At 41.0% G+C, this 25,346-nt stretch overlaps 1 protein-coding gene across 1 annotated transcript; it reads right to left on the bottom strand.

Moving 5' to 3' along the window:
- Nucleotides 1-783: 783 nt before the first annotated feature.
- On the bottom strand, nucleotides 784-22,368 carry NAA30 (N-alpha-acetyltransferase 30, NatC catalytic subunit). The gene is made up of 5 exons (XM_040558452.1): nucleotides 22,242-22,368; nucleotides 21,029-21,967; nucleotides 13,587-13,710; nucleotides 11,466-11,521; nucleotides 784-4,093 (listed from the first exon to the last, which is right to left on the bottom strand). The coding sequence occupies exons 2-5, from the start codon at nucleotides 21,962-21,964 to the stop codon at nucleotides 3,956-3,958; spliced, it is 1,254 nt and encodes a 417-aa protein (XP_040414386.1). The 5' UTR covers nucleotides 21,965-21,967; nucleotides 22,242-22,368; the 3' UTR covers nucleotides 784-3,955.
- Nucleotides 22,369-25,346: the final 2,978 nt, after the last annotated feature.

Below are 25,346 nucleotides of genomic sequence, written 5' to 3'. Positions count from 1 at the left end.
ACGACGTGGAGGAATTTGAAGAGGAAGGAGTTGAAGTTCTGACCAGGTAAAAAGCTGTATGCAAAACCCAGCATCTGATTCCTGATGTTCATTTGCATAAACAGTTCCTAATTGTTGGGACAAATGGAAAGAAATGTAAAAAGCAGTAAGATGCCTGTGGAGGCTTAGTTCCTAACAAACTAGTATTCTGGTAGCCTGGTTGTAAGGAATCAGAAAAGCTGCTGCAAGACCAAGAGACTTGGAGCTGCTTCCAGCAGAAGTCGGCTGCGGCTGGTCGCAGGAGGCGTGCAGGTGACCGAGACACAGCTGAACACACACAGCACGGGCTGCTGAGAAACTGGGAAGTTTCAGGAGCCTAAACGCAATTGCAGAGGGAATAAAGCACAGAAGATCTTCAAAACTGAGCTTGTTCTCATCTTTGCAAGGGCTGCAAGGAGTTCCCAACTCCTGCTTGTTACAACCTAAAAAATAATACCCCCCCTTATCTCCCAGGAAAAGCCCAGACTGACTACATTAGTCCTAACTTAATACACATGGAAAAAGGCTCCATCTCAGTTCAGCTGTGAAACTGAAGTTCACATAAATACCATTCAAGACGCTTCTAGCAGAGGCATGGAAATTAAAAATCAAATAGTGATATAAAAAAATGTTTACAATTTTCTTGTAAAACTTTTTTTTTTGGACCATTTCTCTGTTAGGAATAAGTGTGTGCACATATTTGTAGACAAAGCAAAACAATTAGAACATTTCTATTCAAAAGGAAATAGATAAACAACTTAACCATTTATTTGACTGCATTGTATTTAGACAGCTTGTACATTTCATAACCCCACTGTTTTTGTTCTCATCAAAAAGGATAAAGGGACAGAAGAATATAATCCACTCAAAACAGCAGTCCAGTATTTTGAGATACACTTGATATTTCCATAGATGCCCATTGATACCTGAACTCCAATATAGGTTGTAATGGTTATACAAGACCTGAAAGTTTTGTTTTCTTTTTCAAACATAGCACTCGGTTTTAGCAATGTCTTCTGGTGCCCTGAAAAAGTTTGTGGTGTACTATGCAATGCCAATTAGACTATGCCTGCTTTTCTTAAAGGTGATGAACCTGATCATTTTCTTAAAAAAATAAAAACAAAAAAGAATAAAAACAACAAGAAAAATAAAAACAACAATATAAAGCAAACATCCATACTGACATGTCAGCCAATAGCAATATTTGGGCAAAGTCAAACACAAATGATCAACTCTTTAGTAAGATTTGTCAATGCAAAAGGTGAGGGGGAAGAAGACTGTTTTAGCAATAGACGTGAGAAATAAACAACTTTTCATTGCTAGATTTGTTTTGAAAACCCATTTCCATCTCTTTGCAATTCATAACTTCCCACTTGATAACCAATTTCAAGCAACACAGAGAATAAACCTGTTCCTTTTAATATAAACCAACGCATACAGCTTCAGTATCTTCTGTAGTGAACTGCGTGTTACACAGCAGCAATACCAGAACCTTTCAGGCAATATGCTCTTTGAAAAGAAACGTGCACCTATTTTGCGCAGCATTTTCAAAAACGGCATGGCGAGAATGACTTCTTACAACACACAAACAGAATTGTATTTGAAGTTTGCTCAGACGTCAAGTTTTTTTGGCAGTGCCTTCCCAAAAAGTGATTTAAGCTAACTTTCAAGCCTGCTTTTCAATCTCAAGACACCCACAGCTTAAATATTAACCTATAGGAAACTTGCCTGTCTGGCTTTTCGGTTTTTAAACATCAGCAGACACACAAGATAGCCTGGTTTGCAGTTTGTGATACAAGCCCAGCAGCTGCTAACAAGGCATGAAGCTTCTCTTATCTGTCTCCTCAGTTCAAGCAAGCCAGAGCAGCCACTATTTCCCAGACAACTGGAAGACGGTTGAGAGAAGTCTGTTTCTATTGATTTAGCATTCCCAACAATTAAAGTCTTAACTATGTCTGAAACCTCGTGAAGAAGTGCTCAGAACAGCTGGCAAACCTGAGGGATCAGGCAAATGCAAACAGAAGGCTTTACTCTGAACTCCAGCATGTAAGACACTCCAGTTTATAACGCTTTGATTCAGGCACCATTTTAAACATGAGTTTTCTTTATTGAGGGGAAAAAGCCCCCTCAAAAACACAAATAGCATCTACGAGCGGAAAACTCAGAAGGGGCAACTTCCATTAAAAGTCTTTATTTTCAAATACAACTCATAATTTGTACATGGTAAGAAACGCCCATCACCATGTGCAATTGGTCTATGCAAAATAAGGCTTTCCTTTAAATCCAGTTTTCCTGCACAGGGATCTTTTCCAAATGGTACTGGAGGTAGGGGTTTTATTGTTTTTGTTTTTAATAGTACAGTAATTAGCAAAGTGACCATGATTCAAACAAAACTCTTTAAAAAAAGAAATGTAGTAAGGCAAATCTGAAGAGTACGCTCAATTGCAGAAGAGCGGGTTCACTGAGCTCATCCTTTTTTCCACAGATTACATAGGTTCTTCCACAAGCCAACTAATACCTTTTTTCAAAGTGGAAAAAACCAACCCACAAAAAAAACAAATAAACAGAAAACAAAACAAAAAAACCCCAACTGATTCATAGAACTGGGCTATATAATCACGCTGAACAAGAAAGCCTAGACATTGTAATTACTGAACAAATTGATGGGTATTGGTAAAACCTATGTAAAGCCAGAGAGAGAGAGGGGATGGGAGAGGGAGGAGTGGAGGGGGGGGGATAGAAAAAGAGAAATCTCTTCCCCACTGCTTTGATTTTGGAAGGAAAAAAAATCCCCCAATAATTTAGCTCATGTAAGTTTAGAGAAAATGAGAGCAGCTAAAAATGGATACAATACACCTTGAAATTTATTTCCAAGACCAAGAACCAAAGATTGAAGCATTTTAGAACACTGAAGCAAAGCAAACTGAATCTGGATAAAAAAAAAATTGTTCCAACTATTTTAAAATAGATGTTTTTCAGAGCTTCTAGCGATAATTTTGATTAAATAAAATCATACCAATTTACATTAATTTTCTATATCTTCTTTTAAAAGTCCCTCACTCTTTTAAAGAAAAAAGTGCATCCAAAACCAGCAGAGATTTACTGGCAACATCAGGTTCTGTTTTAGCAGCTACTCAAGGTTTTCAAAATAGCTTACACTTCTTGCTATAAGAAAAGAAGGGCCTTCCAAACCCTTGTTTGGGAGAAGTATCCAAATTATAAAAATCTGAAATAATTTATTATCAAATCCAGAATTTAAATAAAAGCAGAATTTTTCTTGCAAAGACAATTGAAGAAAGTAAAAGAATAAAAGCATGCACTCCAAACTTAGAGGTGAAGACAAATATACTTATCTATACAGGCACTGGCAGACGCAATTTAATTGTTACTGTTACTCATTGTAACACACACCCCACCCTACAATACATTTTTTCATTCACTAATCACTGAGGTACCAATATTTAAGAATGGAAAATTCAATATTGAAAAATAAAACCTAAAATTGAAGCCTTTTTCCAGAAAACTATGGCAATTTTTGTATGAAATGTTAGTATACTTATAGAATTTTACAATCTACATTGGCTTTTTGCTGGAACCAAAAGTCGTGTTCCACATACAGGTTCTTTGATAAAATGTTCACTGTGTATGTAATACAGTCAGTAGACTTGCAAATGAACGAACATATCTTGGCTATCAACTGGCACATCTTGCTGGTACCAAAAGAACTCGAAGTTTGAAACAATCGGCTTTAATTCTGAACAAATGCGCCATGCCAAAGTGCAACAAATATGTGCGACACTCAAATGAGACACTGACAGATAAGAGCTGCATGGGAATTACTAAGTCCACCTGCAAAGCAATTTTGTACAAATTGCATTGCATGCAAAGGACAACTCTGCGCTGTTGGGACGTCAGTTGCTTGATGTGATGGTTTCTTTTAACGCAGCCATAGTTTAAGACGCAGTGCATCAACTCCATTTAAATAGTATCTGAACAGCCTCTTGTCTCGCACAAAACCAAGGTTTTCATAAAGTTTCAAAGCAGACTTATTTGTGATTTCTGTTTCCAATACAACCTTTAAGAAGAAAAAGAAAAAAGAAAAGTACATCATGTTAGAAAGCAGTCGCATTATGTTGCTACTGAACAAATTTCAACGTTTTTATTTAAAGGTACACTTAAAAGCAGTCAGCAGAATCATTTTTTTCTTGTCCTTATTTATACAGGCAACCCTCCTCAGTCTTCACATTTAAAAGAACACAGCAGTTAATCAACAATACCAGTTGTAAGCAAGTTTCATTCATATCAAGATTGTAATTGTTTGTTGTAAATACTGTATCAAATCATTACCTAAAAGCTATGGTTAAAAAAATAGTAGCACTGAACATCTAAGGCTCCAAAACATGCACTGAATGAACAACTGAACTTGACACACATTAGGTTTTGTCGTTCAGTATCTTCCACCTCTAATTCAATAGATTTAGACCCACATACAAACTCCTCCATTCTGTGACAAGCTGTCACACCAATGTTTGTAGCGTGTATTTGTGCTCAACACAAGAATCCCAGACTGAAACCAGAGTGCACACACCACACAGGTCCCAGACTCACAAGGCTCTGTTCAGGGCTTCTTGGGTGCCTCACACCAAAATCTCACAGCTGAAGGGCATGCAAGAAGTTATGGACAGCAAAGGTGGTGCAAGATAGACCTGCCCTGGAAGTAATCAATTCTAGTGAGCAAGTCAAGGGCATATAATTGTATTTCAAGTACTGCATCGGTTTCAGAAGATTAAAAGTCTCGGCCTTTATTGTTCTCAACTAGCCTGGCAAAGTGCAGGAAGAAAGAGCAGCTTTTTTTTCCCCCCGTTTTCTTTTTTTGTCCTCTATGATGGTAACACCCCAGTTCCAGGAAGACCTGTCATCAATAGCTCAGAACAAACCCAAGTGCAGTCCAAGTTAAGCAAGGACTGAAAATTGTCCCAGCAGCCTCAAGTACAAGCAAAAAAAAAAATTACAAAAGCATTAACAAGAAGTTAAACTGCTGAAGCACGTCCCTCTGAATGGTTTTCCTTTTCTTCAAATGCAGTGAACAGACCTTTGACATATCTGGTAAGCTGTGCAGCCATTCCAAACAGTAAAAAAAAAAAAAATCTTGCCTCTTTACTGTTGTCCAACTCAACTATTTAAGGATTCTATTGGTAAGGATGGATCCTGGTTGCCCAAGAACACATGCAGAACCAACAAGCTGACAAGACTACCTGCAATCCCATGGCCATGCACATTCACTTATTAAACAAGAGCTGACGGGCACTGTAGAAAGATCATGAAATGAATATACAGCCTAAGCAATTTACGCAGCAAGCCAGCGATCAGTGTCGGTATAAGCCCACTAACAGCTCCATCCAAACCAGCATCTAATATCCACCGTTCTGTGTAGTTAAAATTACATATGTAAAAATCTCACAGTCAAAAAAAATAGCAATCTACCCCAACCACCTCACCTCCTCCCTTCTCTTCCAATAAAAAACAGGATATATATATATAATATTAAATATAATAATTGTATATAATAAATTATAATGTATATAATAAATTATAGTTTATATAATAAATAATTACATAAATATTATAAATTAAATATATATATTTAAGCCTGTACTTGTACATCAGTTTAAGCCAGTCTTCCTTATGGATTCTCACCCCCCCCGCCTTCAGGCATGCATTTCTATTCCCCGTCAGCCCTTCTGTCAGCTCACTAGGTTTCTTGCTGATCTACTTCATAAAGCAACCTGGTAGAAAAACTATTCTTTTTTCTCTCTGTTACATTTGCTTTCTGCAATCTGAGGAGCGGCTAAGTCAATATAAGAGAGGGAGGCTACTGCAGTTAGACTGGTCACCTGCAGTAAGGTTTGAAAATCCACTTAGTGTACACATTTGGCCATTACTTAAGTTTCAAGCTTCTCTGACCACATCCCAACAGATAATTCCCTCTGTGCTTCTCAACACGGGAATGTTGAAAGAATAGTAAAGCTGGAGCTAACAATCCAATGAACAAAATACACCTGGAAGAAAATAAAACTTAGAAGTTTGTTTTTTCTAAACGGAAGAGTGACATTAATAGTCAGAGTTCTTGAGTTACAGCAGGACAGTCTGTCGTACCTGTACTCTTAAGAAGGGCTAATTCAATTCTTAGCCTTATGGGAAGAATTAGGGATTACATTTCTCTCGCTGGCACCTGATGGAACAGTACTGTCAGATCTTGTGACTTGATAATTACTCTTAACAACTTTACTCTATTAAAAAGGATAACTTCCAAATTATAATCAATTATCAAAGTGCAGTATTTTTCCTTCAAATTAGAGCATTACGCCAACAGGAAATCTAACCCATTAAAATCCACAGTGCAGGAAAACATTATTTGAACTCTGACTACAAATGACATTCACTCGCACAGAAGTTTAGTAATCTGGCAGAGCGATACAACATGTCTGTATTCAACTGCAAGCTTGCACACCTTGCAATGCTAAATGATTTCCACCACCACAGATCACTGAATTTAAGGGAGTGGCTAAATGTTGAAATTCAGGTTTGTTGGAATCCCAGTACTTGAGCGAATGCTCATCTTGAAAGCTAATGCAATAGACTTGTTCTGGTATTTCTAAGAAAGACTTATTAGCACATTGAAAAATAATCCCCTGACCTCAACATATCGTGTTGATCTCACAAAGGGCTACGGACACGTTCCTGTATCTAGTAAGGAAACATGATTGTATTTTATACAGGTTTCATCAGCTTGATTCCGTGAAGGATCCTTTTCTTCCCATGTGAGATTTTCAATCAAGATCCAAATCTTCAATTGTTACCTTTACTTCTGGTCTACTTTGTCATACAAATGTCTGTTAAACCTTCTAATAACATATCATCATCTGCTCCTGTCAACCAGCAAAGATCTGATTTTCTGCACAAGTTGCAACTTTCTGAAGGCCGTTATTTTATCTTATTTCCAAAATTTCATAAACCTACAATTTTATCTCAACTCTCTTTAATTTTAACTCAATTTAGAAGCAAGGAATCTTTTACTGTAGTGAGAGTGGAATACTGTGTTGAATCTTTTACTGTAGTGAGAGTGGAATACTGTGTTTCTTGTTATTATGTTCTCATACCTAGTTTATTCCTAAACTAAAGAAAAAAGGAGCTTTCTTGATTCAAGTTCAAACTTTGAGTGCACACGTTTAGAAACCAACTCATGGAATACAGCCAAATCGAATAAACAAATGAAGAAAATATCCTTTCATCACTCAAAGAAGAAGCTGCTATTCTTACAAGTAAGTTTGGCATATTTTAAGATTCAAGTTATAGGTGCTTGTCCAGTGTCCTTCATCAGTTTAACTGTTTTAACATTTAAAGAGAGGTAGAACCCAAAATATAACATATAATGCACTGAATGATCTGTAGATGAAGAAAAATTTAAGTTGTCAATGGTTTGATAATTTCATATAGGGTTATATAAAAATACATAGTTAATTTTAGAAGCATGGTACTGAATTAAAATGACACTCTTAGTGGTGAAGTCAGAAAAATCTCACTTAAAAACACTTTAAAGTTTCATGGAAATTCTCAAAATAAGTCACAGTTCCTTTTCACGTTCCACATTTTGCTGAAAAGGTTTTTAAGAAAGTTCCACTTACTAGAGCCTTACTTTGATTATTTAGCAGTTACATGGTGCTGAAATAATGCAGTATGAGGTGAATGAATCATCTGCAGATTACTTAGTCATTTGTTACAGATGGAAAATCTGCATACGACTCTCCCTTTCCTAATTTTGATTAAGGAATGCAGCAGTTCCATGCAACAGTCTTAAGAAGCACAACTTTTGAAAGTTGCTTGTCAGTAAAAGCCGAGCAAACGTACAAAAGGCAGCCAGATGCTCAACTTGCTGGAGTTTGCACGCACTTTCCTTTTTACACTAGAAGAAAAATCTCTTCAAAAGTCCTGAGATGGGAGAAAACTATTCACCTGCACCCGATTTATTTTAGTAGTTCCCATTTTCTATGTAATGAGCCCAATAAAATTATTCTAAATCATTGTGACTTAATGGAAACTCAGCCCATTATACACCTGAAAATCTAATATACTCCGAATATTAGAATTCTTTAACAGAAAGTGTTTTGAGAAGGTCACCAAGGTAAAAAATAAAAAATAAAAGAGAAAAGAAAAAGCAAAAATCAACTACCACCAAAAAGAGAAAAGAAAACCCAAAAATCAACCAACACCACAACAACAAACAGAACAAAACCCAAACAAAGATCCCTAAGTATTGTAGTGTTATATCCAGACACTCCAGCCCAAAGCACGCTGTTCAGTACTTTCTTCAGGCTTGAAGGCCATTTCTGGTTGAACCACCCACCCCAACATCAGACCACTTCCCTCTTTCTGTTGCATTAGGCCATGACCACCTCTGCCTCTCCACACAGATCCCATCCCAGCCAATTCACCTCTTCACTTATTCACCCTACAATTTCCTCAAGCCAGGAAACAGCCACTGGCTGGAAGGATATTGCCTCTCAGCTTTGAAGCATGCAATATAGCATCAACGACCTGCTAGGCAGAAGCTGGCACTGTGAATCACTTGCTCCACAGGCCTGCCTTTGTTTTATTCCCACTGAATTAGCTTACAGGAAAAAAAAAAGTCTTTGATCACTACAATATTGTGACAAACTTTGAAATGCCAGGACAGCACTAGTGATTTTTCAAGATTTTCATCTCTGGTGTTGTAAAAATCCTTTACTTTTCAAGACTCAACATTACAGACTGTTGTGGTATCAATTTATGGTACTTTGAAAAGTATTATATTGAAATAAAAATTTATCAGATTATATGCCACAAATTACCATCATATTACATACCACAATTTGGAATTTTTCAATGACACCCACGTGTGCATGCTCCTGGTTTTAATTGTTTTCCAAGCAAGTTTCAGAAGAGAGTCTTTTTGAATTTCAGTTCACCTTACATCAAGTAGCAGCATCTTTGGATTTTCATCATGCTTTTGATTTTATTAAGGGATGTAGAAAAATATCCCAAGAGCAGCAGAGATAATTAAACTATTTACACACTTCACAAAGACAAGCTACTGTGATGCACTGCTTCAGGTTTGATCAGTCAGGCATCAATGACATGGCCAGAAACTGTTCTCCCCAGCAACTGCTGCAGAAAGCAGCGAGGGAAGTTTCTCAGCTCTGTCAGAGAGCTTTAAATAACAGGTGGCTAATTAGATCTTTCAAACCTTGGTCGAGACTGAAAATTTCTCAGCAATCCACCACATAGGAGAAGTAAACATCGTTATTATTGTACCATATATACCTGGAAGAAACCTACACTTGCTGCCAAAGAAAAGAAGAAAACATGAAGACATTTTCTATTTTGCTGTAGATAACCTATACATGAAAAAGAACGGCATAAACATATCGTATTACTTCGGGCACGCCTCTGCAGACTGGTGTAGTAGGAAGTCAGAAATACACTCTGCTTGTGCTCCCTGCTGCCTGGACATGAGTTGCCATTTCAAAGTTTTGTGCCAGCTTAAAACTGAGCTGACACAAAAGCCCCCAAGAAGCAGGGCATAACTGGTTCTGAACCATCACCCCCCAAACACGCAGTTTCCAAACTGGAACTGAAACTTGCCTGCACCCACCCAGCACACACTTCAAGGAGCTGGAACTGTAGTGCATTCGATTACAGAGGGACAGCACCGGCCTCTGAAAAACGACCTACAAATTTAGTACAAAGCATTTATGCAGCACCATAGATGAAAATCTATGACTAAGACTTAATGAGGTCTTACTGCAGAGCAGCCTGCAATCCCTATCACATTTATTTCATTTTTACAATGACAAAAAGCAGTAAGAAGGGCTCTGGGATTAATATTAGATCAGGAGAGGATCAAATACACAGGAGAGATCATTGTATGTATACGTGCAAGATAGTCCAATTTAGAAATGAAGTTACAGGAGAAGTAATACACACATACTCCTAAATAATATGGGGAGTATTGAAAATCTGGTGGCCTGTGCAGAAATACACAGCTCTGCTACTCTCTAACAGCAGTAGGCAATTCACTTCGTGTCTCTGCATCTCAATTCTCCCAATGTGACACGAACACTCTGATATCGTACTTCTTTATTTTTTATTTTTTAAATCTTGGGAACTTAGCGATGGCAAATGAACACGTGACCGCTGTGGAAAGCGATGGAAAAGAACAAACAAAAAGCTTTCCTTGAATAGTTCAAGGTCGCAAGCAGTAAAACAGATTAGACCAAAGCATATTACATATGATACAAGCATCACGACAAAACAAAGTACTTAAATCATTGCAGAACTATCAAACTGCACTACAATGCTTGAATACAACAGGAATGGTAGAAAAAAATGACACCAGAAAACAGAGGCATAAGGGGATCTGATGGGAGGAATAAATAACTCAAACCAGTTGTTGAATGAAAGCAGAACATATAAAAGAATACTGCAAAAGGTGTAACGCAACATGTGGAAAAGTTAACAGAGTACGTGCCAGAAGTCTTGTAAGAAAAATTGTAATTTTGCATAAAAAAACTTCATCAGGACAATCAGGGGAGCAGTTGAAAGGAGATAACAGAGAGATCAAAGGACCATTAACTATGACACGCCGAAAAGACACAGCGTTCAGGTATCAGGAACAAGCTAACAATTGCATTGTAGCAAGCAGATGAAAGTTAAAGGGACAGATAACTGGATTAAGGAGAATGGATGTAGGGAGAGTTCCTCACAAATTAAACAGGGCACGTAAAGATAGTTGCTTCATTTATGCAAAAGAGAGAGACAGAGAGGGACAGAGGGATTGTAATCTCGTAAAAGGAAAGACTAATAATATATAGGCCAGAGAAAGTTTGACAGTGATTCAGTCACTTTCCTTGAAGCATTCACCGACATGCTGAATCACTTGAGCTGTTAGTGCTTTGTAACATGGTTTAAGCATTGTCAGAATAACAATGATGACTTGCTGTGATAAAACTACATTCTGCAATATTACAGCACGTACTGTTCCAGTATCTTTGTATATTCTGAAAGCATGGAAGTATGACGACAACATACAAGTTACACTGGTCAACAGCACCTTAAACTAGAATCTTTAGAGGAAAACGTGCCTGCAACTAAAGGCTGAGGCAACTTCCCAGAGTAAAACAGAACCCAAAACTCTGTATTTGAGAACTTCAGACAAATTTAGAAAGCCCTTCTATTTGTGCCATATGTTTTTGGAGGTTATTTTTACTTCTATTATGAAAGAAAGAGCTTCTTGCTAACCCACCTCCCACCTAAAAACAAAACTCAAACAAAACAAAAAAAGAAATGAATCCACATATGGAGAATACAAGCCGTTCACATTATGAAAGTTTTTGATTATAAAGTCTTACCTCATCACAATCTCCTTCAACCATAGCATAAATAGCTTTCTTAACCAAGTTTGTACCTGAAATACAGATTTCAATAAGTGTCAGAGTTGCAATGCAAAAGATGCCAGCTTATATACAACTACTGTGTGCTACCTACATGGCATGACTCCTGGGGAAATCAGGGAGGAAAGAATGCAACAAAAACTTGCAGTCAAGTTGCAGTCTCAAGTTTGAACATTAAAATTATCCCTAAAGTTATCCAGAGACCCAGCTTGAGTGCAAAAGTCTTCTAGCACAAGGATATTAGAAACAGGCTTCAATGTTTAACATAGTGTTATATATAGCCTTCCAAGATGTGATTCATTCCCTTTTGCTGCATTTAAAGTCAAAATCTTCTGGCACGTACTTGAAGGACATTCATCTTCCAAGGGAATTTCCTCTTACTAAAACAAATACTTCTATTAGCAACAGAACTTATGAAACCACTTTTCTTGTGGCTCACTCCCATTTGGATTTGCTAGTATCTAATAATATGGTTGAAGCCCATCCCTTCCCTTCAGTCAAGCATTAATTTAATTCTGTATCATTTTTCATCTATTTCACAACAGTTCTACAACTGTAATATCCCTACCTGTCTGTAGAATTGGGGTGAAATTGAAAGTTGATTTCAAAGTTATTAGTGGAAAAAACTGCTGTTCAATGAAATTGTATAAATCTCACTTCCATAAGAAAGCTAAGGAAAAGGAAAAACAAAAACCCAAGGAATCTAGAGATTGCTTTAAAGTATTCTCAAAGCTTTAATCAATTAAGATTTTCATTGAACATACGACAAAACTTTACTGCATATAAAACATCTTCAGATTAACAGCATAATTTATGAGAAACAGCAACATGATAAATGCAGGGAAAAAGTTAACATTTATATAATGCTAAAGTAAGCAAAACATTAAATATAAATTCTATTTATATAACTGTAAAACGATGATCTGACTAAAGCAGGAGAAAAATCTTGCAGAAATCTTCATAAGAACAGCATGAGTTCTTATTTACTTATGAATCCTAGCACCTGCAATGAAATTATGGCAGGCTCCTTCATGACTCAGCTAAAAAGAAAGGAGAGAATGATTTCTCTGTATCCTCTTCCCTCTGCTCCACTACAGAAACCACCAACAGCTTCTGAACTGCACTGAAATAACAAAGAAATCACATATGCTAAAACAGTCATGATAATACTTAATGTTTCAAGGTTTTTAAAGGTTTTTGTGTTTTGGTTTTTTAAGAGGAGAATAAACACAATGGTATTAATCTGTAACTTGTTCCCATATTCCTCCGTAGTAAGTAATTTTCTGTCTTTAATCAGAGCATGAGCTGTTAGCGAGAATGGGTGGTAAAGCACATTTCTGGCCTTTAAAGCTGACATCTACATTTTAAATTAAAAATATGTTACAAGGTGTAATTTCACAATACCAAACTAAAAAGAATGGAATTCCATAAGAACAGTTCTTTAATCAACCAAGCTAGGATAACCAGTGTTTGCAGGAAAGTCCCTTCCATTAGGGCAAAACTGACCCGTGGGGGAGGGCAAGCTCCCTGCCAGGAGAGCTTTCTTTCATCATGCAATTGCCAACAAAACAGCTCTTCATTTTGGTCGTGCAGGTAGTAATGCACAACTATTTTTCTTCGAGTATTAGCACATACTTCAAGCATTAGCTATATACATTATCCCCAGTGGGCAATATATATGTAATTGATATGGGAAAGCCACGGGATAAATTCACTAAAAAAAAAAAAACCCACACCTGAACACAATAAAGACATACAATGATGAGAGCACATAAAAACGCAAAGCAATTTCTGCAGTTGTTATTTGATAACGGTAATTTGCAGAGGTAAGGGGCTGCTGACTGAGTTTCTTTTTTAGCTTCATATCCCAGATGCTAATCTCACAGGGCACGGGCATTTCAGGTTATTTCAACAGAATGAAAAAAGATAGCAGGGAGCTTGTGTGGATAAGTAAAGCAGGGATGACAACAAACCACCACATCTAGAGGCTCAGTTCTGCTTCAATCTTTACAGCGCCTACGTTTACCCCAACAAACTATAGGATTTAAGTAGAAAACAACAAAAAAAGGCTATTCTTACCAATTCCTTTTCTTCTGTATTTGGAATCCACTGCTAACATGGCTATATAACCTCTGCGGAACATCTTTTTGTGCATATCCAGCTTGCAGACGATGGCACCTACACACTCTTCCCCTACCATGGCCTTAAAGACAAACATATAGGTATGCATTCTCAGTTCGTGATCTGCAGTGCTACCAGAAAAAGTAAACCAGTGCATTTAAAATGAGACAGCCACACTAAATTTGCTTGTACAAAGGTATAAAAAAATAAACACCATCTCCAAAAGTACAAATAAAATTAAAGGTCTCTTATTTCTACATTACACTCAGATAAAGTCACAGTCTATTAACAGCCAATGAATTGTCTGGGAAAGAATCATAGTATTATTCCATCAATTCTACCAGCAAGATCATATGTGATAGAAAAGGGTAGAAAAAAAAGAAAAAGACCAGGTTGAAGCATAAATCATCCTTTAACGTGGGTTGCCACAGAGGAAAAAAAAAGTCCTTTCCTGTTTTACAGCGATCCGAATTTTCGTGTGCAAGGGCTGGGCAGATAACGTGCTTAATTTTTATCTGGTGTTGATGTCAAGGCCATAATGGATCAGAGAAAAAATGTCTTTGTGCTTAATCTTTAGAAACCGTCATTTTCAGTCATATGACATCCAAGGAACAAACAAACAAAAAAGCATACAGTTAATTTCACACATTTTAACCGTTCAGAGATTTCATTCATTAAGAGCTGACAGTTAATCCCAATGGTATTGTCACAAAAAATGTGGTCGAGACACAATTATTTTGAAATATTAAGAAAAACAAAGAAACAAACAAAATACCTAACCCCTCCCCAAACACTTATCAAGCCACTTGCACAGCCACTGCGTTTACAAAAAATTTACCATGAAATACACTGAGAAAAAGCATAAGAATAACTAAGTCATATGGTAACCGAAGGATTAGGCAGCATTAATGACGTTATAACCTGCAGCAGTAAAGCGAATAATGCTGCAGAGCAGGATAGCATCCAAAGGGAGTATGAATTACTATATATTCAGGGAAACATTGACAGAGAGAAAAAAGCAGCTCCGGACCGTGTGCATGGGCGTATAAACTGATACGCAGAAGTTTGAGACCTGTATCTGCAGGGGGAAGCAGCCTTCAGCTCCAGCGTGGCTCCCAAACCAGGAGTACAGCACATGATTGGCACAAGCATGTGCTGGCACAAGAGCCCCTGGATAATCCAAATTCACAACACTCCACTAAGTCAAACAAAAAGGACCTGCCCGAGCCAGTATTACCGGACCTCCTGTGAACCCAGCTCCTCTGAAGGCCATGGTATGGACTCCATTGCCTTCAGCCGCCTGAGCATTTCTGTAGCTTGTAGCACAAGGATCTACAGGCAGAAAATTCTTACACAGAGATCATATTGTAGGCACCGATCCACAGGGAGTTTGTACCCGAAGCATAATGTCCCCTAGCATCTCCATTTGAGCGGCGGGTTACTAACCAAGCCAGCTGCCAGCCAAAAGCCCCTACCAAAGGTAAAATGGAGCAGCCCCAAAAGAACGGGCTGCAATTCCAAAGCACTATGATGCAGCACGAGCCTAACACCATTTCTAATATAGTTTCAGCTTGTCACGCAAACATAATTATTTCTAGAGTTTTTATTTGGCAGGAAGATACATTTTTCTAACAGTATCCAAGAACAACCCTGAACAATCTAAACAAGTGGTTTTTAAAACAACAAACAAAAACCGAAACATGATCTAAGCGGACTGAAATACACAGCCTCTAAGCAGTCTTTTGTTTGTTCTAAAACACAAGTTTATTTCATAGGAAAGAAAAGCTGTACTTATACTAAAACTGTGTATGCAAAGTGTCAGCTCAAGGCAAGTTTTATATCTCGGCTCAGACCTGAGAAAACCAGGGAGTTAAATAAAGAGTATCATCAGACAGCCTGTTCATAACATTGCTATAATTATGCAGAGTACCTAGATGTAATCTTATACCTAGCTAAAAAAAAAGACACCACAAACTAGCATGTTATAGTTATGCTTTGCCCTGAAGCGAACACGTGCAAATTGTTGATCGTAACAGTCCTATGGAGAATTTTTAGATTTTTTTCCCCCCCGCTCTTCAAAAGCAGTGACACATTGCAGCCTTGCTTTCCTTCTTGTTAGGGGCACTTTTCTTAAGAGCTATGTTCATTAAGGTGTATTTTAAAATCATTTTCAGTGATCAAAGAAGGAAATACCCACTGATTTCACCACCGTTGCCACAAAGTTGCATGAACTATCACGGTGTTGCCAGTTCCCAGAACACTTAAATCTCCTTCTCTGTCTTTAAGCAGGTAAATCTGCCAGTTAAGCTATGACTGGGGTGAGTGCCGCATTTCTACCTCAACTGGAGTTTTTGTTGCCTTTCCTCTCCTTTCTCCTTCTTTTCAACCGTATCTAAAGCTGAAAGTGAACCTAAAACGTGATGTAAAACTGCAATTTAACTCCTTGGGGAAGTTTAAACTGTGTAAATGAAAAAAAATCAGACTGAAATAGGGAGGGGGGCAAGAAGAAAACTAGTTCCCATACAACATCTTTTATGAGAAAACAATCGTGGGCCAAATGAGAGTAATTCTAAGCTCAAAGGTTTCTACAAACAGAATTCAGCCCAAGTTACTATATTATAAGCCCCACGGAGTACTATAGGATTTACTTCAATCCTAAATTCTTAGCAAGATTAACATCCATGTATTCAAATCCCGTATTTGCATCAACTTTGTTCTTATGTCTGAATGTTTAAAACAAACTAGATGTTAATATCTTTGTACTGCAACCATGGATTGCTAGAGTTAGCACAGAAATGTCTATAAAACAGCAGGAATGTTACCCCTCTCAAAATTAAACAATTGGCATTAATTCCTTGGCAAAGGTGGCATTAACTCTGTCAGGCACAGCCTGAGCACGCCTTTCACACCCAGAGCCCGCGATATTTGTTCCCATTTAAAGATTACACCAACCCGCTAGCCCCTAAAAGAGAAACACTTTGCGATTCAAATGCAGCAGAACCTGCACGGCTGCAGGTTCCTTTCACACACGCACCCAAATCCACCTCAGAGGATCACAGACACAGCTCTGCACGAATCCTTTGGCTTACATCTAGCGATCGTGTTACCGAACGCCATTAAGGGATGCATTTAGGCTAATGGTTTTAACCTAAAGTCCGGCAGTTCGGTCAGAGCTCTTTACAACACTGGGCAAATCACTAAGTCACTCTCCCTGCTTCCACTCTATGAAACTGGACCCGAGTAATTCCTTCCTGTGCAGGGCCGCTGCCAGAATAACTACACTGGCTGTCGTTAAATACCCATATGCTACAAGGACTGAGGTTTTCACAAAGCCTGTGAGAGCAAGAAGCAGCACGGCCAGCCGTGTCTCAAACCATGATCATTCCTAAGAGGAAACTGGCATCCAGTGGAGTTTGCAAATTGGGAATGGATATTACAGGATGTCTTCCCAGGTCTGCCATGAGGCCACTAAGACTTCCCGCGCTGTTTCCTGACTTTCCTGGTTCTTCCTTTATCCCCCAAGCTCTCTGCAACTGAAAAACAGCGATGGTGTCTCACAAGTCGTTAGTTTCAACATGAAGTACAGAGCCTCTTAAATAAAATCCAACTAAAAAAAAAAAGCAAAGTATTATTAGAAAACAGGATCTTAACCACAGTCATTTAGGATTTATAGCACATCTAAAACCGCATACATGGAATTAATCAGTTATTTCTAAAATTGTGAAAGTTTAAATTATAATTGCTGCTATAGCTACTGGCAAAGTTAAGAACCCAGTAAAAGCATGCATTTTCCAGACTTTTCTTAAAAGGCAGCTGAGCAGCGCAGCAAGTCTGCAGCGGTGAATTACAGGAGAGGTTACAACACTCAGTCAGAACCCTGCGTTTATTACGTCCTGTCTTATCCAAACTTTGGAACAGGGCAAGGTTTCCCAAGCTCACCTCTCCCACGCTGCAGTATTTTGAAAACAATTTTCTGCAATAGCTGATTTACCAGCTTTAAATGGAAGGTGTTTTAGAACTTTCACACTGCTAGGACCAGAATCTGCAAAACCACTTCAAAATGGAGCTACAACTTCAAAAATGCACTTACAACCAACACAGGAACAAAGCTGTAGCAATGCTTAAAAGCACCTGACGAGAACACCCGTCCTCTCCCATCTTTGATGGAGAAATGGTCATCATCGGTCAATTGAAGAAAAATTGGGCTGACAGAGCTCCTGGGAATAGATAAACCCCAAGCACTTAGAGGGCCCCCACACCTAGCACACGCTGCCAACCTGCTCTTGCAGAGACAGGAGAAATCCAAGCTTCAGCAGACAGCTGCAGCTTGGGGAGGAGGTTGTTACCTTGCTACAGCTCGGCCAGATAACGCAGCCACGTAACATACCTGTACTATTTTTACCAAGTATTCTCAACGTGTTACCTCAAAAGTCAGGAGACAGTTACACGGACTAATTTGATGTTAAAATGAATGGGTTTTGAAGATTATCTTACTATCTCCAGTTCCTTTTAAAGTGGAATATGAATTTGGTTTTGAGTGTACAGTTAGGAAGCGGTTTGATACAGCAAAACCACGCTAGTGATTACTTAGGATTGGTCCCGTGCCTTCCCTCCAGCTGTGTATTCTCACCTCTTTCCTTGTGCCAACACCAGTGCTCGCATCATCCCGCTATGAATACGTTTGGAGTCCTAAACAGACAGAAACCTGACCCTAAGACACAACACACAAGCACACGCACAGACGTATGACTACATGGCTGGGGGTGAGGGCCAGCTTAGCTTCCCAAAGCAGATACACTCACGGGCTGGCACACAGGCAGGGCACAGGTAGCTGAAGAGAAAGAGAAAGCAGCAGCCTTGGACTGGTGCTAGCTGTTAGTGACAGCCCACCTTGGGAAGACCAAGCTGAAACACAGCAAGCTTCAAGCCCACGAGATCACCACAGCAATAACGTTCCTAATGCCCCTGGAAAACTTCTGCACTGTCAGGTATCCAAGACGCTCGATAGCAGCGTTATAACATTTAAGGTTGCTCACCGAATACATCAGCGCCAGACAACTGCTGATCCTTTCAGGAAAGCACACATCCTGTCTTCAAATTTAAATGGGGTTAGTCTTTCCCCTCATCACCCTTTCTGAAAGTGCTGATGGTGAAATTCAGTAACTGAACCGACAGAAACCCTGCAGATATTTTTCTCTAATATGAACAAATTACAGTCTAACCCCTGTCCCCAGGAAAAACCTGAAGCCAGAAGGCTGTAAGGCCTTAAGGCATTAAAGACAAATGATTCTGTGGGATCAGGCACTGTGCTTCTGCTCACCATCCTGACACTGTTCTAGCTAATTGGAATATGCAGTTCCAGCTCAAGATAAATATTTTAAAGAGTTATTAGATAGAAGTAGTTCAGGAATCCATTAACTGCAGGAACAAATTTAATTTTATAGAACAGAAAGTCTTCAAGACAACCACTAAAAACCAAGCCTTAAAAACACTAAAATCACTCACAAAAACCCATCGAAATTGACTCAAGATACTGGAAGAGCTTCAGATTATTATGTATGTAAAACAATTTGCTAAGAGCTTTAGACACTTGCAGCCACATATTCTTCTCTACTGTTTTACGTGCTTCATACTGTTCCACCCTTCATAAAAGTGGCAAATCTGAGTAGAATTGGAGTTCAAATAAAGTTTTGTCAATTCTTCAAGACTATTTGAAAGAAGTTGTCCCTAGAAAATAAGCTTAAGATGTTTTATTTTCCTTGAGTGAAACTTTGCTCTTTGAATGCATTCGTTAGAATATTAGAAATAATCTGGTTTAGTGCCCTGTCAAACTAATTTGCCCTTGCTCTTTCCCTAACAAAATTCTCAAATTACTCCCTGACAAAAAAAACCAAAGACCTGAAGTCTAAACAGATGCGCGGTGAGCTCATATCCAATGCTGCCTTGGCAGCGCCGACGATACACTTGATGCTGAAAGTACAGACACTTGCAGTTCACAAGCATTTCTTTTCAGTGTGAGGCAAATCAGTCACACACCGAGCTAGGTGTATGCTCAGCGCCTGAAAAATCACAGTTTTGCTGTGATCAGCATCCTTTTAACTCACCGTGTAAAAGCAAACGTGACTTTGTATTGAAGAATGATTTCAAATATTTTCGTATTTTTGTTTTGTTCCAGATGGCAACGCTTTGCTCAACTTCCTATAATCCTACCGTATTCCCTCTTCAGGACTGCAAGAGGCGCATTTCTGAAAATCCTCCCATGAATCATATAAATCCTGCTATAAATTACACTGGACCCTAAAACAAGAACATTCAGGAAGTTTAAGGCCAGATGGATTCCATTAGCTTCACCTCCTGTACTCATATCCTATTAAAATTTTACAGAGAACCTCTGAATTGAAGGGCGCCTTGGCTCTGGCTAAACCATCCCTTCCAGAGAGGTGTCCAACCTTGATTAAAAGATCAAGAGAGAAGAATTCATCATTTACTTTAGCGAGGAAGCGCCATACGCTCCCACAAACGTTCTGCTCTACAGACAAATTTTCCTACGAGGAAATCAAACACAGCTAAGCTCCCACTGTGCATATGTACCCCCCAGGCCAATTTAAGCTCACTTTCATATACCTGCGCATGAATTACTGTGCTGAAAGCATGCTTTTCTACCGAGACTCGAGTTCTAAAACCGTCCGGCTGTTGTTTAGCCATAAGAAGCGCTCTAAACGTTTCGAAAGACCGGGTAACAACTAAAGCAATCTTTACGGCTGTGCAGTAGGAGGAATAAACGTATTGTTAGTACAGCAGGACAACCCAAGTAAAATCGGAACTGCTGCACACACTATCACACTTGCAAGAAGCAATACAGTTGCAGCTGATCTTTTTAAAATAAGCAAATAGATCAAAAAGTCCACAAGACCTTTAACATTGTCTCCCCACATGTCAAGGTTTATATGCCAGTCGTGCTGAGGGCAGTTTGAAAGCCATTGTGCAAGAATTACGAAGCGCTCATAAGACACTCGTGGACTAAGTACTTTCTTTTTTAAATAGAAGCCTAGGAACTGAGACAGAATGACAAAATGAGCTACCAAAGGTCACAAAAGTCAATGTCAAAACCAAGATTAGAAGCCTTGAATTCCTGGATCCTAGCCCTGCGTTCAGAGCCTTTCCCCACCACTTAAAACATGTATTAATGAATACAGGACTTTTAAACACGGGCTTTACTTATACAGGCACAGGTGAGAAAAGGAGTTCAGCAGGGGTAAGTACTTCCAAAAGAGCTTGGTCTTTCCCTTCAGCCATAAAAAGAATAGCAGGAGCATTCCCACAAACGTCAGCCCTTTAATCCTCTCCCCACCCCTGTCCCAAACCACTCCCAATTCCTGCCCTCCCTCCCCAGCACTTACCAAAAAGCAAAGCTGCGGCCAGTTGTGGATAAAATACCTATACGTGTAAATGGAGTAGGGTTCGGACAGATCTTTGGTGATCAGTCTCATGATATCGGGCATCTGCAGCTCTGACTCGTATCGGACGTATCGTATCGTTAGGTCCTCCTCGGGCTGAGAGTCCGTTCCCGAGCCTTTCAAACTGCAGGCTGCTGCTAAGGACCTAGAGAGTAGCAGCAGGGACTCCTCCTCCTCCCCTCCTTCATCCCCCTCCTCCTGCTCTTCCTCCTCCAAGCCAGTCCCTCCTGCCAGTCCATTGCGGGCTGCAGTCTTAGCAGCAGTCGGAGTTGTGGCAGCAGGCTGGCTCCTGTCCCCTGGTGCTGCTGCTGCTGGGGGAGAAGGAGGAGGAGAGGGTGCAGTCCTTCCCTGGGGAGGGAGGTGGTTGCTAAGGGGGGACGAGCACGGTGCTGCGGCCGGAGGCGATGCCTGCTGCTGCTGCTGTCCGGAGCCCATTGTTTTGCTGGCTCGCTTGTTCTCCTGCCCCTCGGGGGCTGCCCCTGCCTCCGAGCCCAGGATCTTGCTCTTGAGGGAGGCCCGCAGGTGCCGCAGCTCGGGGCTGATGAGGCCGTTGAGCTGGTGGTTGTGGTGCGGGGGGTGGTGGTGGTGGTGGTGGAGGCGGTGCTGCTGCTGCTGCTGCGGCCCCCCCTTGCCGCCGTCGCTGCCTCCTCCTCCTCCTCGCTGCTGCTCCCGTCCGCCCGCGGGTCCCTCCTCTTCCTCCTCCTCTTCGGCCTCCTCGTCCTGGGCCCCGGCGCAGGCGGCGGCAGCGGCGGAGGTGGAAGAAGAGGAGGAGGAGGAGGAGGAAGCAGCCCCCCCTCCTCCTCCTCCTCCGGGGAAGGGGGAGAGCGTGTCCCCCTGCGGGGAGAGGACGCTGCTAGGCCCCGGCGGTACCTCGGCCATATCCTACGGGAGAGACCGACACAAACCCCCCGGGGAGGAGGGCGTCAGGCGACACGGGGCGACAGGCGGCGGCCTCACGGGCCTGGACGGAGGGGGGGTAAGGGGGGGGGGGGGGGGCGCGAACAAAGGCACAGCCGGTGCCCGGGCCCCGCCTCGCCGCCCCGCCGCCGCCTTTTCCCGTTGACCCCACACCCCCCTGCCTCCTCCGGGGCCCTTCCCCGGTCCCTTAAGGGCCCCGGGGCGGCCTCCGCGGCCCCCCCCGCCCGCCGCCGCTCACCGCCGCTCCCCTCAGCGCCGCGGCTCCCACTCGCCGCTCATCCAGCCGCCGCCAAGCGCGGCCGCCGCTGCCGTAACCCGCGGCCGAGTTTCCTGTCAGCCTTTGCGACACTTCCTCCCTTGACGGCGCGGCCTAGCGACGGCGGGGCGGGCAGGCCTTAGCAACGGGGCCCGGGGGTTGAAGCGGGGTTAGGGCCGCGGGCCTGGGCCCGTAGGGCCCCATAGGGCTCCATAGGGCGGCATGGGGGGGGGGGCTGGTGTCGCCTCCTCGGGTCTGGTGTCGCCTCCAGGGGGTCGCCGCCTGCCACCGCCGAGCCCTAGGCCGCTGCTGCTGCCGGCCCCGCTCTGTGAATCCCCCAGCAGTTTTGGGTGGCGGCGCCCCTGCCCTCACAGCACCCCCGGGGCTGCCCCTCGGCCCCCTTCGTGTCCCAGCACATGTTCACGTCGCTGTTGGCACCTTGGTTTGTTTTTCTCTTCACCCCGATCCTGGCCAGGCACAGGTGCTGCCCAGAAGGGTGCCAGCAGTGGTGCTCAGCCTAGGGATGGCCGCCTGCAGTATTTCGGTGAGGCTTTTGTATGGATCAGAGTGCAGGAGCTGTTGCTCTGCCTTCCAAAAGCAGCGTGAGGGGTGTCGTTCCTCACCCAGGACAGGCAAAGGCAGGCCTCGGACTGCGAGGAAGTTGTTCGACTGATAACAGTGGAAACTGCAAAGATGACAGAAGTAAACTTGTAGTCCTAAACTGGGAAAAGAAAAAAGGAAAAAAAAAAAACCAACAACCAAACAACCAAAAAACCTTGTTAAAGTTAAAAAAAAAAAAAAACTTATTAAAAGACCTTCATATGAATTCCAACTCTGTGTACTTATTGGTGGGGAGCACTGGGCATAAACCTACAGACAACAATCTCAAGTGATCCCATTTCTCTATTACTCTTTTCCATCACATAATCCACGTTTTAAGAACATGCCACCAGATCTCACAGCAACAGACAAGTCCTTTAAATGGGAAGTTTTCTATTAAAACACACACATAGCCCCTCAAAACACAGAGAAATGGTGGATTCTGCCTTTTTAACCCGAGGAAGCTTTGCAGGGCTGTTGTAAGACTTGCTTGTTTTCCTTTGTTACAGTTATTCTTCAAGGAAGTGACAGGTCTGGACTTACAAGGAAAATCCAGCAATTTCTGTACATGTCCTAACAGGGCTCTTTAATGAGGAAGAAAATAGGCTGCGGAGTTTCAGGCTTCTGTTTATGAATTGCTGAGTTCTGAAGTAAAGCAGGAAAAAAATAAAATATCTGACTGAAATATAGAATTATAAAGCTTTTATCCAAAGTAATTTATGATGGAAATACTTAGATTTTGCGAATGAAATGGGTCTCTGTATCCTTTTAGATTTATTTCTTCTTTTCAGAGACTCCATTCAGAAAGAGTGATGCGTGTTATCTCTGTTCAGGTTGGCTTTATGTATTCTGCAGTTGCTTTGCCTACCAGTTTTTAGACCTTTCTGTCTGCTTTAGAAAGGTGTTCACATACATAATTTCATTTAAGGGTCTAATGATTTTTTGTGTGTGTGTTTTCAGGCCCCAAAGTGCCTTTGTGGACCTGATCTGAACTGCTCTGGCACACTGGCAGTGCAGCTAAGTTCACTGTCCTCGGGTAGTTTAAACAAAAAGAGCAAACAAATGTCTTGTCAGTGTAGTAATGGCCTAAATTCAGTTCTCATTTGCCATGTTAGAGCAGTGTGATTGAAAGCATCAGAGACACATGCTATGATGGTGTCCATGTTAGGAAGATAATCCAGTGCCAGCAAAAGTTGCCAGATGGGGTGAAGAGGATCTAATCTATCTGTTATCATGGATACATACCGTGTTACCTGCAGTGTGGTTACAGGTATCGTGGAAAAAAGCCTCTCGTTTGTGCTCTAACCTGCTGGCAACATCCTTTGTTCCACTTCCATTACCTCTTGAACCACCTCCAGACTTGGAAGGTTCCCCGTTTTATGTTGATCTTAATGGTTCTTTGCCCACAGCTAGGATCTGACCAAAGGTAGGGATGGATAGGGCAGACTCCTCTGAGCTAGTGCCTTTGATTTCCCTTATTGCCAACAGAGAGGAAAAGGCACTCCTGTGGTAGGATTCAGGTCATCCTAAAGTCGATTCCTAAAGCAGATTAGGTGAGTTGTGCTTTGGAGGTGTCATCATCCCATTAAATAAAGGGACCTCAGCATAACTGGTTCATCTCAGATACTCCTGCTATCACTGTCTGAAGTTAGGTAAAAGGTGTCCTGCGGCCACTGTTGATATGTTCTTGGTCTGAGTGCCTACTTGGCCTTCTATTTGTCTTATTTCTTGTATGTATTTATGATAACTGCTTTTAAAATGGTCTTTCTAAACCAGGTGACATTTATTTTTTTAATTACCTTCAAGTGTATTTTATTCCATAGATTTCTCTCACTGCTTTTCAAACCTCCATCAACCCTGAGCACCCTCATACTGTTGCAAGCCATCCCTTTATCTGAAGGAGGGATGGGGCTTGAACACAAGTCTCATTGTTTCTAGTTCATTTTTCAGTAACTCTGTGACCGTGGGGGTTTCTATGGCTAATTTATTTGTTAACAAAACAGCACACACTTAGGAAACCCTTCCTGTGGAGTTCTGTTATTTAGGAGAAGAAACAGAGCTGTCAATGGCCTTCCTCTTTTTCTCTAAAGTATTCAAGGGAAGTGTCTATGCACTGAGTTAGCTTCGCAGTTTCTCTACATTAGATCTGAACTCAAGGAAAAATGACATCTAAACATGCCATATTCTCTGTTGTAATAAATTGACATCCCAGATACACCAGAAATGAGGATGTCGCAGAGTACTGAGTTGTACTTTAGGCAATAGACAGTAGGAACAGGTCAATGCTTTACAAAGAAGCATTCTTTTTCTTTTGTCTTTTTTTTTTTTTTTTTTTTTTTTCTCAAAGAAGGGGAAGTAGTTTGGCATGAGCATTTGACATGGAAGTAGAATTCCTTCCAAATAAAATGTTCTTCATTGTTCTTCACTTATCCGTAGTGATTCTTTAAAATAGTTATCCTGCATGTAACAGTGATCATGTTACTCAAA

This window comes from Cygnus olor, chromosome 5 (genome assembly GCF_009769625.2).
Source record: "Cygnus olor isolate bCygOlo1 chromosome 5, bCygOlo1.pri.v2, whole genome shotgun sequence".
Classification (NCBI taxonomy): domain Eukaryota; kingdom Metazoa; phylum Chordata; class Aves; order Anseriformes; family Anatidae; genus Cygnus; species Cygnus olor.
The sequence above is the reverse complement of the archived record's forward strand: the minus strand, read 5'-3'. Positions and strand labels throughout refer to the sequence as shown.

Bases quoted from the DNA above. Each gene is read 5' to 3' on its own strand.
- NAA30 (XM_040558452.1), bottom strand. From the start codon at position 21,964: ATGGCCGAGGTACCGCCGGGGCCTAGCAGCGTCCTCTCCCCGCAGGGG. The intron at 13,711-21,028 runs GTAAGTGCTGGG...TTTGTCTTTAAG, and splicing joins GGCCGCAGCTTTGCTTTTTG to GCCATGGTAGGGGAAGAGTG. The intron at 4,094-11,465 runs GTAAGACTTTAT...TTCTTCTTAAAG, and splicing joins TTGAAGGAGATTGTGATGAG to GTTGTATTGGAAACAGAAAT.